This window comes from Melanerpes formicivorus, unplaced genomic scaffold (genome assembly GCF_026170545.1).
Source record: "Melanerpes formicivorus ecotype bairdi unplaced genomic scaffold, bMelFor1.0.p_v2 SCAF_33, whole genome shotgun sequence".
Taxonomy (NCBI): domain Eukaryota; kingdom Metazoa; phylum Chordata; class Aves; order Piciformes; family Picidae; genus Melanerpes; species Melanerpes formicivorus.
The window spans coordinates 6,833,715-6,847,950 of NW_027142385.1; the positions used below are offsets into that span (position 1 = coordinate 6,833,715).

At 49.9% G+C, this 14,236-nt stretch overlaps 2 protein-coding genes across 7 annotated transcripts in view; both read right to left on the bottom strand.

Moving 5' to 3' along the window:
• Positions 1-3,461, bottom strand: part of SEC16A (SEC16 homolog A, endoplasmic reticulum export factor) — a 38,017-nt gene extending 34,556 nt beyond the window's left edge. For all 5 annotated transcript variants that reach the window (XM_068155895.1, XM_068155892.1, XM_068155890.1 and 2 more), the window contains exon 1: positions 3,359-3,461. The gene's annotated coding sequence lies outside the window, so the exon portion shown is untranslated. The remainder of the gene's footprint in view (positions 1-3,358) is intronic.
• Positions 3,462-9,851: 6,390 nt separating this feature from the next.
• The window catches only part of NOTCH1 (notch receptor 1), a 49,504-nt gene continuing 45,119 nt past the window's right edge, over positions 9,852-14,236 (bottom strand). For both annotated transcript variants that reach the window (XM_068155897.1, XM_068155896.1), the window contains exon 34: positions 9,852-13,847. In XM_068155897.1, the coding sequence (XP_068011998.1) occupies positions 12,369-13,847 (1,479 nt within the window). In that variant the 3' untranslated portion in view covers positions 9,852-12,368. The remainder of the gene's footprint in view (positions 13,848-14,236) is intronic.

Consider the following 14,236-nt stretch of genomic DNA (forward strand, 5'->3'; position numbering starts at 1 on the left):
GATGCACTTCTGTTTGTAGAAGACAGATAAAAGCTGTGCAATTTTTACTTGGAGGTTTGGTGTTTTTAAACATTCAGCATCTTGTCAGGAAGAGTAATAAAATGGGGAGCCAGAAAAGTCAGATGTTTGTGATCAAGCCAGAAGTTTGCTGTAGAGAAGTTCAAATGCAAGCTGCTTCTGGGATTTGGTTAACAAAACCACACACTGAGTGAACACTGCAAAAGTGTGCCTTTCATACAGATTCATTGCTAAATATTTCACTAAGACACATTTCAGTATGCATCACAGCATGATCGGTACAGGCTTCACTGGACATCAGGACAACCCACCCTAAGAAAGAACTACTCATCACTGCAAAGTCCAGCAGTCCCACATATCACCTAGGTCTCTCTTTCAGAGGGCCTTAGCCAAGAGACTGAGGCTCTCAATTTCTCCCCTCCATCCATGTATTTCACAGCCCTAGCTGAAGCTAACACTTTGGGAATGAAGATCAGAATCTGACTTCAAGAGAAAAAGCATTAAGTACAAAGCTTCATCAGTTTCATGCATCATTTGCACTTGTCTTCAACAGCCTTTTACAACCACAGCTATCTGTTAAACTCCTCTCAAGGAATACTCCCAGAAAGCTTTTAGTGCTTTGCAACCTTTTCTTCTGATACCCAAAGTGAAAGTTTTCCAGCTGCTTACTGCCAACCAGGCTACAGCAGGAAAACCACAGGCTGATGAATCCCCCAGGATATCCCCACTTTTCTGGCAATCCCCACTGCTTCCTCATCATGTTCTTTACTGTATTAACCTAACTGCAAGAATTCCTCCCTCTCCTCCAAACAAACCAGTGGGTTTGTGCCCCATACTGTGAAGTGGGGAGGAAAACACATCAATTAAAACATCTGTCAGGACAGTTACTTCATGGAAAGGACTAACCTATGTGAGCAATGTTGGTACCTACTCAGCAGTGCTGTTCCTAGCAGAAAAAGCTGTTTCTGAAACACAGCTGAGCACAAAACCTGACTGTATTTACAACTTAAGTACCCACTTCCATATTTAGAATAGAATAAACTAGGTTGGAAGAGACCTTCAAGATCATCAAATCCAACCTATCATCCAACACTACCTAATCAACTAACCCATGCAACCAAGCACCCTGTCAAGTCTCCTCCTGAACACCTCCAGTGATGGTGACTCCACCACCTCCCCAGGCAGCCCATTCCAATGGGCAATCACTCTCTCTGTGTAAAACTTCCTCCTCACCTCCAGCCTGAATCTCCCCTGGCACAGCCTGAGACTGTGCCCTCTTGTTCTGGTGCTGGCTGCCTGGGAGAAGAGACCAACCTCTGCCTGTCTACAACCCCCCTTCAGGTAGCTGTAGACAGCAATAAGGTCTCCCCTGAGTCTCCTCCTCTCCAGGCTAAGCAACCCCAGCTCCCTCAGCCTCTCCTCATAGGGCTGTGTTCCAAGCCCCTCACCAACTTTGTTGCCCTTCTCTGGACACGCTCCAGCAAGTCAACATCCTTTATACAGTCACATTTCTAGCATGGACACCCCTCCTTAGTGTCTTGTCAGATGCACACAAAGATATCCTAACACTTCACTCTATTTTTGCAACAACCAGTAACCAGCTAATTAAGCAGAGAGTTCTACTTAAAAGCCCTGGCTGGCCATTCCTCTACTAAGATCTCTGTTGCTGCATGACAGAAGTTCAACAAGAGGGTATCAGCTTCCTTCCAGAAGGCAAGTTAATATTAACAGACTGCACACAGTAGTAAAAGCAAGATCTGAAGAATTAAGTCCAAATAAAAGGAACATGGCCCGTGGCAGGGAACTTAAACAGAAGATATCAGCCCGGTGATACCAGCGCTGGGCTGGGGGCAGGGAGGGCTAAGAGAAATGCTGAGCTGAAAACAAATTACAGAGGAGCAATAACTGCCTAAATGAAGAGCAATCCATCCCTGCTCTGTCTGCTTTGGAAAGTCTGAACTTTCAGCTGGGGTATTAACAGATAATACAGTGAGGCCTGCTCAAGGTTAGTCACCAGCAACAACAACTGCAGAAGGTGTTTCCAGATATGCCAAGAAAATGCAAGCAAAGAGGAGGAGAAAAAAGAATGATCAAGAAATACCCTCTGGACAAGGCCATCAACAAATTTCACCTGATGAGCCCTCTAGCCATGGTTAAACTCTCCTATGAAGATGTATCTGCATGAAGGAGCAATTTCTTTGGGAGGAATCCATTTAATCCTATCCCCCAGGGACTCAAGCTAAAGAAGTTGCTGTTAAACATGAAGCAGTATCCTCACAAAGCACATTACAGAGCATGAATATTCTCATGTGTGCCTATGCATGCATCACACAAAAGAATAGCATGTCCAAGTACATGCCAAGGTGAATGAATAAAAGCCCTGCTGCAACCCCAGGGACATGAACAGCTAGAGAATGAGCTTTGCATCTTTAAAGTCAGTATCTGGGACACTAGAGTTTCAGGTTTTTTCCCTATGCAGACTGCTGCACATCTGCACACATGTAAAGGACACCCAAACTGGGCACACTCTACATCTTTAGCACTCCTGACAGCTTCCTGCTGGCCTCTTCATAAATGACAAGTGTTGTCAGAAGTGCCATACAGCGCAGAGAGCTCTTCAGGAATCAAAGGCACAGGGTTTAATGTGATTCACGGGCGGCAGCAGCAGCAGCATAAAGCATTCCCATGTGTTTTGTAAAGCAGACTGCCTAGCAATCCACCACACCAGCAGGTGCCAGTTTCAGGCAACTGCACTCCTGAGTCACCACCAGTTGCTGCTCCAGTAAAGCACAGACCTACGACAAGTAACAAGCGGAAATAAAAGCCCCTGAGCTGCGACAAGCACCGGGACTTGTCAAAGAAGCACACGGCCACCAACCCCAGGCAATACTTATGACCGCAGGATCTCTTCTTCTCTTCCCCACCCCATAAAATACTACACGGAACGCCTGCAGCGTGCGCCTCGTTCCACCACGGCACTCGAGACGACCCACGACGACCCCAAACCCCGCCGGGAAGGCTGCCCGGCGGCACAGCCCCGCTGCCTGCCGCAGCGTTCCACCGCTTCGCCCCTCCTTGCGGCACCACAACCTACCACAACCGGAACCGGGGCCCGAGACCCGGCACTGCCACCGCCCCGCCGCCTCCCTGCGCTGCGACAGCCAGTCCCGGGGGGTGCCACCGCCCTAAGGCACGGCCCCACCGGGCAGCCTCAGCCACACAGCGAGGGGCTCCAGCCCCGGGGCCCGCACCTCGGGCCCTGCCTTCCTCCCGCAGCGCACCCGGGATCCCCCAGCCCTCCGGCTGGGCGCCCCCCTTCTCTCAGCCGCCCCTGCGGTACCTGGCAGCTTCTCACACAGACAGAGCCCCCTCAGCAGCGGGCACCGCCTCCCCTCACGGCCACCGCACCGGCCCCCTCCGCCGCCGCCATCTTGGCACATCCGGCTCTGGAGCTGCGCCGCCGCCGACGTGTCACGGCGCGTCGCGCGATGACGTCGCTACGCGTGCACGGCCCGGCGCAGCGCGCACTTGTTTGTGTTTCTTCCGCTCCGCCTCTCCCCGGCGTTGCCTTGCAGCGTGAAAGTGTCGGAGGGTAACAATCCACTGAGGGCGGAAGTGGCTTCACAGCGTCCGGCGCAGGCGCAACGCCCCTCCCGACCCGATATCTCGGGTTCGAGTCCCAGCTGGGACTACAACAGGCTGTGCGCATCTCCCCCTGTCCACTGCTGCTGCACTCCCGGCGCTCGGAGTGTAGCGGGGTCACGGCTCCGCGGGGGTCGCCCTGTCCTCAGGCAGCCGCTAGGCACGGCTTGGAACATCCGAGCCCTCGGAGCTGGCGGGGCGGATGCAATAGCGAAGGCGGCCACCAGGGCGGGACAGAGGACTGCGGGCGCCGAGCCCAGCCCGCGGCGGGCAGCGGCCGGCGCCCGTTTGTGACCATGTGGGAGCTGCAGGCAGAGGGGTCGAGGGAGCAGCGCAGTTCAGGAGGCTGCCGAGGGGCTCAGCTGAAGCTGAGAACAAGAAAAATCGGGGAAGAGGAAGCAAATACGAGAGACTGTTACTTGCTGCAAAGTGAGGTCCCTGGAGGCTTAATTTGCGAAGGCACATTAATGATGTGAAGGGGCACGGATCAAGCGAACGCTTGGAAACCTGGCGTGGAAGCGCTGCAGAGGCGCACGACAGAGCAGCTGCCTCAGTTCAGCCTCACTGCACACAGCTATCCCCGGGATGTGTTAACTTAAAGGCTTATAAAAGCACTTCTCCGGAGAAGCACGCGTTTGTGCGGCTTGGTGGGGTTTTTTGTAGACAAGATTTGTAGCATGGTCTCAAACACGAGCATGTCCAAAGATTTTTGCTCCACTCGGCTCTGTGTCAGTTGAAAAAGACCTTTTAAGATCGTTGTGTCTGAACCTCCCTCTACCACGTCTGGTGCCAAGCAAGATGTGGCTTGTCGTAGCTCTCCGTTGAGGGGCTGTTCCATACAAAAAAAACAGAGAACCTTTTTTAGGGGGAGTGCCTGTTCAAACGTAAGAATTCTGCTCGGTAAGCGCTGGGTTTATAGTTGGACACCATGATCTTAAAAGCCTTTTCCAACCTCAACGATTCTATGGTCCTAAGAAGGCTGTGCCTCATTCACAGGCGCTGGCCGCCGCACCGACATTGTCACACTTCTGTACCTGACAACGAGCCTCGGAGAGGAAAATACAAACAACCTAAACAAACATCTTAATCAAGGGTCATTATCAGCACAAGAGCTGTTTCTGCACGCTTGATCATTAAAGCAGGGTAATATCCTCAAATCCCAGTCCAATCAGGGGAAGCAGCACTTTGATGCTGGTGTGGGAACCAGGGGCTGCGCTGTGATTTGTCAAGTGCCTTTCATCTCCCTCTTTTGTAGGAGCATTCTTGTAACCCAGCTTGTCAAGTACAATTTCCCAACGCAGCCATGAACTACAGATAAAGCCCTGGTCCTCCCTGACATATCCCCCAATGTGTAATTTGAGGGAACGTGGGTTTCTTTTTATTTAGCCTGATTGTCTTCTTAAAAACGCATTTGTTACTCTGTAAATCCCAGCAACAGCTTACACCTGTAGCTATAGCTATATTTAACCTATTTATCCATCGCTACACAGTGCCGACACTAACGATGGGATCTCACCTTGGCTGTTCTCCTGGCAAATCTGTGATTGTAAAGAATTGCCACATCGAGACATTGAGCTCTTTTTACCCTGATGCTTCCTAACTGATCTGTCGTGCTCTGGGTCTGGACGGGAGAGTGACCCATTACCACAAGAAAGGCTTGCTGCTGGGAAGAGGACAGCACCGTGTTCTCTCCTGCTCCATCAGCTTGCTTGGGGTGCAGCACAAAAGGGTACTGACCTTTCCCCCTTAAATTCTGATCATTTCTTCACCTTTAAGTTTGCAGGTGACCATAAGCACAGCCCTGCCCTAGGAGACTGCTGTTAAAAGGATCACTCTCCGAGTTTAGAAACAGGGGAAATGGCTAATGGAGAGTATTGGCTTTCTTTATTAGGTTATATCCTGTATCCGAAATCGGACAAGCTGAGCTTTATTTATTTCCCCATTTAGTTGCTGTGATTGTTCGATCTACCCCAGCCACGTTAACCTGCATGCAATTCCACCTCAGATGAATTTGGCTCCTTTTGTGCATTCTTCAGAGCGTGACTTGAGCTGCAGCAGCAATTCAGCACTCAGGGCTCAAGCAGCTGTTAGCAACTTTCTGGGCAAACACCGGTAGCCTGGAGGTAAAAGCAATACAGAGTAGCAATTTCTAAACGTCCCATCTAATTGAGCAGGAATAATGAAAACAAAGGAGAAAAAAACCCAAGCCCTCCAGCATGTAAGCACATAGTTCAGATGTTGATTCCTCATAGCATCAACACCATCGGAATTGCTCGGTGCTAGTCTTGTGCAAACACTTCTGAACCATTCCCTTGGCATGGGACGTAATTTTAGTACTTCTCAGCCTCTTTCACCTGGAATGCTAAACCAGCTGTGCTTACCGTGACCCATTCCTTCCTCAGCAGCTTCCCTTGACTTGGGAGCTTCAAATCCAGCTCCCACCCTCTTCACCAACATGAGGTAAAGATAAGCCTGTGGTTGGACAATTTGTTGGTTGGGAGGGACCGGGAGAAGGCAAATCCTTCTGGATAAAGAGCTGATGGGAAAGCCCTAAGTGTGGGTTTGAAACTGGGGGCATTGCTCTTCTCTTTGATCTTTGCCTCAGAGTCTCAGGCGGGTTTCTGCGGCCCCACCATCATCTCTGGCAGGAGTTTGTGGGTCAGCAGACACCTTCATAAATGTAAGAACCCAAACTGTGTATCTTTACTCCTCTACTGCTTAAAAAACCTTTTCTGACTTACTGTTGGAACTACCTGGTGGCAAACGGATTACTTCTGTTCATGTGCCAGTACAGACCTTTTTGGTTTGCCTCTTTCCCTGGTATTTAGCCCACTCTTTCCTCATTGTGTCTCTCTGACCCATCCTGATGGAAAATCGCATGCTTTGCAGCCCCTCACTTCCTAAATGATCCACATATGTTTAGTTGTCTCTTGTAATGTCACATTGTTTTGCACATCCTCATAACCCCCCCTTTTTTTAATCCATTCCAGGTCAAATTCCCACCTTGACTGTGAGCAACTGGAGTGTCACACACCAGACCTGATAGGAGAGAGTCTTATCAACTCCTCAAGTAGGCATGAGGATGTTCCAGTCTCATTGGTGGCACCAGGGCATGCTCTGCTTGCAGCCAGCCATGGATACAAGCACTGTGTCCATGTGGGAGAAGCCTGGAAGGATGGGCTGCGTGGGAACACAGCTGGATGTTCCCAGGCATGATTCATGGACAGCACATGTGTGAATCGTGGTGAAGGCAAACACACTTCATCTAGTTTATCCCAGATGGGATGCAGCAAGACACAACTTGAGGGAAAAGCACGGCTCAGGAAGCTCTCCAGGGTGTCCCTTGGGGTAACAAAATCCTCACTACTGAACCACATTTTGCAGGGAGAAGAAGGATTTTTCCTCAGTTTAAAATACCTCTTCCCATGGAGTCTGCAGAGAGCACACTCTGGCACATTGGCTCCTTGAGCTTGGAAGGTGCTGTGCTTGCTGCTGGGTGGCACAACAAATGCCAGCACCAGCTTCTGACTGCTTGTACAGCAAATATCTGGCAGCCCTGACTCTGTCTGGGGCTGGATACCAGGTACATGTACACACATGTCCACTCCCTCCCTGGCCACTCAGTGGAAAATACCAGCATTCCAGGAGTTACCAGGCTTATCTGATGCTGGGAGGAGGTCCATGGCTCAGCTATTTATATCCAGTCATTGAGGGACTTTGCTTCTGCATTTGGACTGTGGAGTCCCTGTGGGGAAGAGAAGGAAATTAAATGAAATTACCTTAAAAATCAAGAGTGCATAAAAGACAGCAAACATTTCTGTGCAGTGTCTGTGCTCAGGATGAAGATGTCCCTTGGGTGCTGCTGCCCTTCATGAACTGAGAGTTGCACTAGATGACCTTTAATGGTCCCTTCCAGCCCAAACCATTCTATGATTCTAGCTGCTTCCCAGTTCCCAGCCACCACAGCTGAGAGCCCAGCCACATGCTCAGTGCTGTGTGTGAAGTAGGAGGCACTCTACACAACCCTTCACACTACTTGTAGAGGGCTCTGTTTCCATAGGCACCATGGAATTAAAACCATGTGGCTATGTTTTACCCTTGGCCATCTCATCAACCAGAGAATGCTCCAAAAAAGCTGTCAAGAAAGTTTCCAAGTGACAGAATCCAGCACCTTGAACATGCCTGAGTGACACTCTTTAAAACAAGACAAGAAAGAATGGGTTCAACTTGAATATAGAAGATTTCACCTCAACATGAAGAGAAACTTCTTTACAGTGAGGGTGATGGAGCCAGGCTGCCCAGAGTCATCTTCTCTGGAGACTTTCAAAACCCACCTGGATGCATTCCTGCGTGGACTATCCTAAGTGATCCTGCTTTGGCAGGGGGGCTTGACTGGATGATGTCTTGAGTTCCTTTCCAACCTCTATGTACCATGAAAACAGCTTTTCAGTGTTTCTCCTTTTAGATCCTGACTTAACAGCAAACACAGGCAAAAGGAGGCAAAGGGCTACCTGGGCAGAGCCCATCCTGGGCAGAGCCCATCCTGGCCAGGAGCTTTGCACAGCTCCTCCTGCCTTGCTCAAACCAGCTGTCTCAACTCAGTGAGAGTTTTGCACAACTTAAGGAGAAAGTTTCATTGTCCAAAGCCCTGCTCTGAGCTTTAACACAGAGGCTAAGACGTGAGGAAGGCGCTGGCACCTTGTGCCAAGCAGCAGCCCCGCGGTACGGCAAGACAGCAGATACCAAACCCCCAGCTACCAACCCACCCAGAACAAAACCACTAAGTTCCAGTTTTAGTAAAATCCAGATGCCTACACAGCAGATATTACCCCTCCCAGCTACCAACCCACCCAGAACACTAAGTTCCAGTTTTAGTAAAATCTAGATGCCCAGACAGCAGCTATCAAACCCCCAGCTACCAACCCACCCAGAACAAAACCACTAAGTTCCAGTTTTAGTATAATCCAGATGCCCAGACAGCAGGTATTAACCCCCCCAGCTACCAACCCACCCAGAACACTAAGTTCCAGTTTTAGTAAAGTCTAGATGCCCAAACAGCAGCTCTCAAACCCCCAGCTACCAACCCACACAGAACAAAACTCTTGAAGGTGTCCAGAGAAGGGCAATGAGGCTGCGGAGAGGCCTCAAGCACAAGCCCCATGAGGAGAGGCTGAGGGAGCTGGGGTGGATTAGCCTGGAGAAGAGGAGGCTCAGGGGAGACCTTATTGCTCTCTACAACTCCCTGAAGGGAGGTTGTAGCCAGGTGGGGGTTGGTCTCTTCTCCCAGGCAACCAGCACCAGAACAAGAGGACACAGTCTCAAGCTGTGCCAGGGGAAGTTTAGGCTGGAGGTCAGGAGGAAGTTCTGCACAGAGAGTTGTTAGATGTTGACTTGCTGGAGCGTGTCCAGAGAAGGGCAACAAAGTTGGTGAGGGGCTTGGAACTCAGCCCTGTGAGGAGAGCTGAGGGAGCTGGGGTTGCTTAGCCTGAGGGAGACTCAAGGGTGACCTTACTGCTGTCTACAACTACCTGAAGGGAAGTTGTAGCCAGGCAGAGGTTGGTCTCTCCTCCCAGGCAGCCAGTACCAGAACAAGAGGACACAGTCTCAGGCTGTGCCAGGGGAGGTTCAGGCTGGAGGTCAGGAGGAAGTTTTACACAGAGAGAGTGATTGCCCATTGGAATGGGCTGCCCAAGGAGGTGGTGGAGTCACTATCACAGGAGGTGTTTAAGCCCAGGCTGGATGAGGCTCTGGCCAGCCTGATCTAGTGTGGGGTGTCCCTGCCCATGGCAGGGGGGCTGGAACTAGATGATCCTTGTGGTCCCTTCCAACCCTGAATGATACTATGAGGTGCTCAGGAGGAGACTTGAGAGGGTGCTTGGTTGCATAGTTTAGTTGGTTGGGCGGTGTTGGATGATAGGTTGGACGTGATGATCTTGAAGGTCTCTTCCAACCTGGTTTATTCTATTCTATGTTGGAATGTGCTGCCCAGGGAGGTGGAGTCCCCATCCCTGGAGGTGTTCAAGAGGGGATTGGACGTGGCACTCAGTGCCATGGTTTAGTAGTCATGAGGTGTTGGGTGACAGGTTGAACTTGATGATCTTTGAGGTCTCTTCCAACCTTAGTGATACTGTGACACTGCCTTTTCCAACCTTACTGATTCTATGCTTCTAGGAAAAACACCAAGTTCCAGGTTTAGTAAAATCTAGATGCCCAGAAGCATCATTTATTGCAAATCAGTTAACCAGGAAAAAAAAAAACCAAGAAACCAAAACAAAACCAAAAAAAAGTACATCATTTTTGCAAACTACAACTTTGCATGTAGATAGATTTATTACAGAAGATAGCTTTTTGCTTTTCTTTCCATGTTTCCCCCCCCCCCCCTTCTTAAACTACACCTCTAGTTTATAAAACACAGGAAGAGTCAACACCACGCGGTGTCCGCCTCACTCAAATTAGGTCTGAAACGTGAATTAGATGAGTGCTCAGCAAGGCTCTGTGCCTTGAGGAGGAGTAGCAGGTTTATTTGGTGTTCTGAAGAGAAGGAAGGAGGCTAAGGAAGCCTTTCCTTAGGCTTTGCTTGATGGACTGCTCCCTAGCTGCCTGTCCCATACACACAGTCTAGCCTTAGGGCGTCTGCTTGCCTCTGCACCCCGAGTGAGTGACATTCCACCACCTCTATAAGGTGATATATTTAGGATAGATTCTTAAGACTTGCTCATTTAGATTTTTGAAACAAAATCCACCTTTTTCTCTTTTTTTTTTTTCCTTTCTTTTCCTTTTTTTTAAAAAAAAAAAACAAACCACAACTCCCCTCCTCCTCCCCCCCCCCGCCCCCAACCCCCTATTTACAAACATTAAATCTGCCACAGGCTTATACTCTATTTTACATGATACACAGGCAAGAGTGTAACATCAGTATCAAAAAAAGATGCAGCACTCCAAGACTAACAAGAACAAAATGTGAAGGTCTCACAGCACAGAGCAGGCTGTGCTGTCCCTCGCCCTCCTGTTTGAACCAGCCCAGCATCCCCCAAGCCCTGCCCACACAGGCAGCCACGGAGCTGCCAGAGGAGCTGGCTGGGGGCAAGCAGGGGGTGGTGGCAGCGTTCTAACGCTTTGCAATCTCACTCAGGCTTGTCTGCACTAACAGACACGCCTTCTGCAGAACAGGCAAGCCATCCTTAAAATAAGGATGTGGTTTTTACACGTTTATATTGGCATTTATTTCTTAAACAAGTCACCCAAACAACACGAAAAACGACAACAAGAAGGACAAAAGAAAGGCAGAACAGTAAAGATATTCAAAGTAAAATTAAGTCTCCTTTGCTGTATGGAAAAAAACCAACAACTCCCCTGTTAGGGGTTTGGGATAAACTCCATAGTTATGGGCTTGCTCTCTTCAAAGTTTGGCAAACACACTTTTGTTGTTTGTGGGGTTTTATTTTGGGGGGGTGGTGGGGGGGTAGTATTCATGTCTTGTAGGTTTGGGGTTGGTTTTTTCTTTGCTTTTTGTTGGGGTTTTGGGGTGGGTTTGTGTTTTTTTTAGCTTACCAACCTGTTCTTACAGGTCTATAATCCTGATTTCTTTCAGCTCATAAAACATTATTTAAATATATATATTTTTTTAATATATATATATATATATATATATGTATAAACCCAAGAGAGAACAAAAAACAATTGCTATTACCAAGGCAAATGTACAACTCTATAATACTGAAGTTTAAACAAAGGCTCGTGACTGGTACCATAAAATGTCCTCTCAGATAGAACAGCAAAGGAAACATTTTAAAGTACATGACAAAAATCTGTCCATATTCCTTCCCCAACCCCCTCCCTCCCTCCCCTCCCAACCAAGAGCGGGCTTTTAAGTCAATTTTTCCTTCCCCCTTTTCTTTCTCACCTCTCTTTCTAACTCGAAAGAGACAATCAGGCTAGATGTGAGGAGGAGATTCTTCACCATGGGAGTGGTGAGACCCTGGAATGGGTTGTCCAGGGAGGTGGTCGAGGCCCTGTCCCTGGAGGTGTTTAAGAGCAGGCTGGATGAGGCTCTGTCCAACCTGATCTAGTGTGGGGTGTCCCTGCCCATGGCAGGGGGGTTGGAACTAGATGATCCTTGTGATCCCTTCCAACCCTGAATGAAACTATGAAACTATGAAACCCCACCCCCCCAAAATATAAATTAATGGCATTGCAGAATCACAAATTGCTGCTTAGAGCTTCACACAAACATTTCCTCTCAAATCAAAGACAATGAAACACCCCCCCCACACACACCCCCATACAAAAAAACAACCCCCAAAAGAGAACATCCTCTAAAAAACCCCAATTGATCCCTTGAAACACAACTGGTGTCCCACATTGAGTTCTTCACAATAGAACATATAAATAAAAAAAGGCAGTGTTTTCGTGTCAAATAAAAAGCACATAAATAAATACTACAAACAAAAAGAGAACCAACCAACCAGACACCAAAAAAAAAAGCCCCAAAGGAATTCATTTGTCTTTTAACCTTTTTTTCTTTTCTTTTGTTGTGGTTTTTTTTTTTTTTTCCTCTCTCCTTTTTGTTTTTCTTTTTTCATATAAAAACATATTTTAAAAAGGGTCCTTTCATAAAAGCATCCCAAGGTCCTTTTAGCAAAGGTCTCCCCTCTGGAGCGTCTCACTCCCACTGAGCACCAGTGTCTCTCTCCAAACCACTGTCTCTTTCACTTGAAGGCTTCAGGGATGTGTCCCATCTGTGACTGCATACTCGTGGGAGGGCTGGAGATGCCCTCGGACCAGTCGGACACGTTGGAGTGAGGAGAGGAGCTGGACCACTGGTCCGGTGACTCCGGAGACGGCGTTAGGAAAGGGTGGTCGGGCACCTGGAGCTGGTGGCTGGGGGTGTTGTCCAAGGGGGAGGAATAGCTATGCTGGGAAGGTGGAGTTAGAAACTGCGTGGTGGTCATGGGCTGGGCGAGGGAGGAGGGCAGAGACGTGGGCAGCATCTGGGAATCTTGAGGCAGGATGGTGTGGACTGCCATGGTACTGCTGCTCACTGGTTGCATGTCGGGCTGGCTCAGCTCGGTACCAAGGAAATTCTGGCCCATGTGGCCGCTCCCGTTGGAGCTGGGGTTGTGATGCTGCTGCGGCTGCTGCTGCTGGGGCTGCTGCTGGGGCTGCTGCGGCGGCGGCTGCTGCTGCTGCGGCTGCATGTTTTGCTGCTGGAGCTGCTGCTGCTGCATCTGCTGGAGCTGCTGGCTCTGCATCAGGTGAGGCTGGGAAGCCAGCCGGGTGTTGGGCATGGCCTGGTAGCTCATCATCTGCGACAAGCTGGTGGTGGGCAAGCCGTTGTGCAGGGAAGTCATCATGCCGTGCTGAAGGTTTTGTGTCTGCTGATGCGTTCCTGGCTGCATGTTGCCTCTCATGGGGTTGTACTGGTTCTGGACCATGCCATTCTGCAGCCTGGTCAGCCAGTCACACTGCCCGTTCAGGCTGCCCGCTCCGCCAACAGAGAAACTCATCGGGGCACTGCTCATGGCGGTGCTGGGGCTGGAGACGGGCAGGTGGGAGAGGCGTGGAGGCACTGAATCAAAGGCCATCCTGCTGGAGCTTCCCATGGCCATATCCTGCTTCCCCGCCATGTTGAGGTGATTGATGCTCAGGTGGGCATCGGGCATGCCTGGCAGATGATTCAGAGGCATGGAAGGGGACTGCTGAAAAGGAGAGGTCATCAGCGGAGGAGAAGCGACGTCCGACAGGTACCCGTGGGGTGACTCCAGGGAATCCACCGGAGACAACACACTGGAGTTGTCCAGCAGACATCCTTTGCCGTCTTGTGACTTTTTCCTGCGGGCTTTGAGGTCTTTGGCATCCTTGCCATTGCAGCTCAGGCCCTTGGTACTTGGCTTCCTGGCCTTCTTGCCCTGGACGGCAGGTTTCAGGTTGCTGATGTAGCTGTTGGGAGAGCAGAGCGGAGGGGACAGGGTGGGTGCCCCCAGGGGCCCGTTGTGCAGGGGCGGGCTGCGCACCAGGTTGTACTCATCCAGCAGCCTGACGATGTCGTGGTGCATGCGCTCCTGGGCGATGTCCCGCGGCAGCCGGTCCATGTGGTCTGTGATGTCGCGGTTGGCAAAATGGTCCAGCAGGACCTTGGCAGTTTCGTAGCTCCCTTCTCTGGCTGCGAGGAACAGTGGAGTCTCCTCCTGGAAAGCCAGCAGAGGTGGTTAAGTTTAAGCTCACAGATTCTCCTGGCTGTCATTATCCATGCCCAACACTATGCAGTTGGGAGGCAAGAGACAGTAATTGCCTCTCCTCTTTGCTGCTGCCTTTTCCCACCCTGATGAGCCATGTCCTTATACTGATATCAAACCAGCAGCTCTACGAGTGACCCAGAACACACAAGTCAAAGGCCACAAAATGGTTTATCATACTGCTCATCAAGCACTGCATGGCCCCTCAACATCACCCACAGGATCTAATCCCACAGTGCTCCTTGAAGCTAAACCAAACAGCTTCATGCACGACATCAATCAAATCAGTGACTGAGTGCCAAGCAGTGCTGTATTTTAGGCAAAAATTTCCCTTTAGCAGA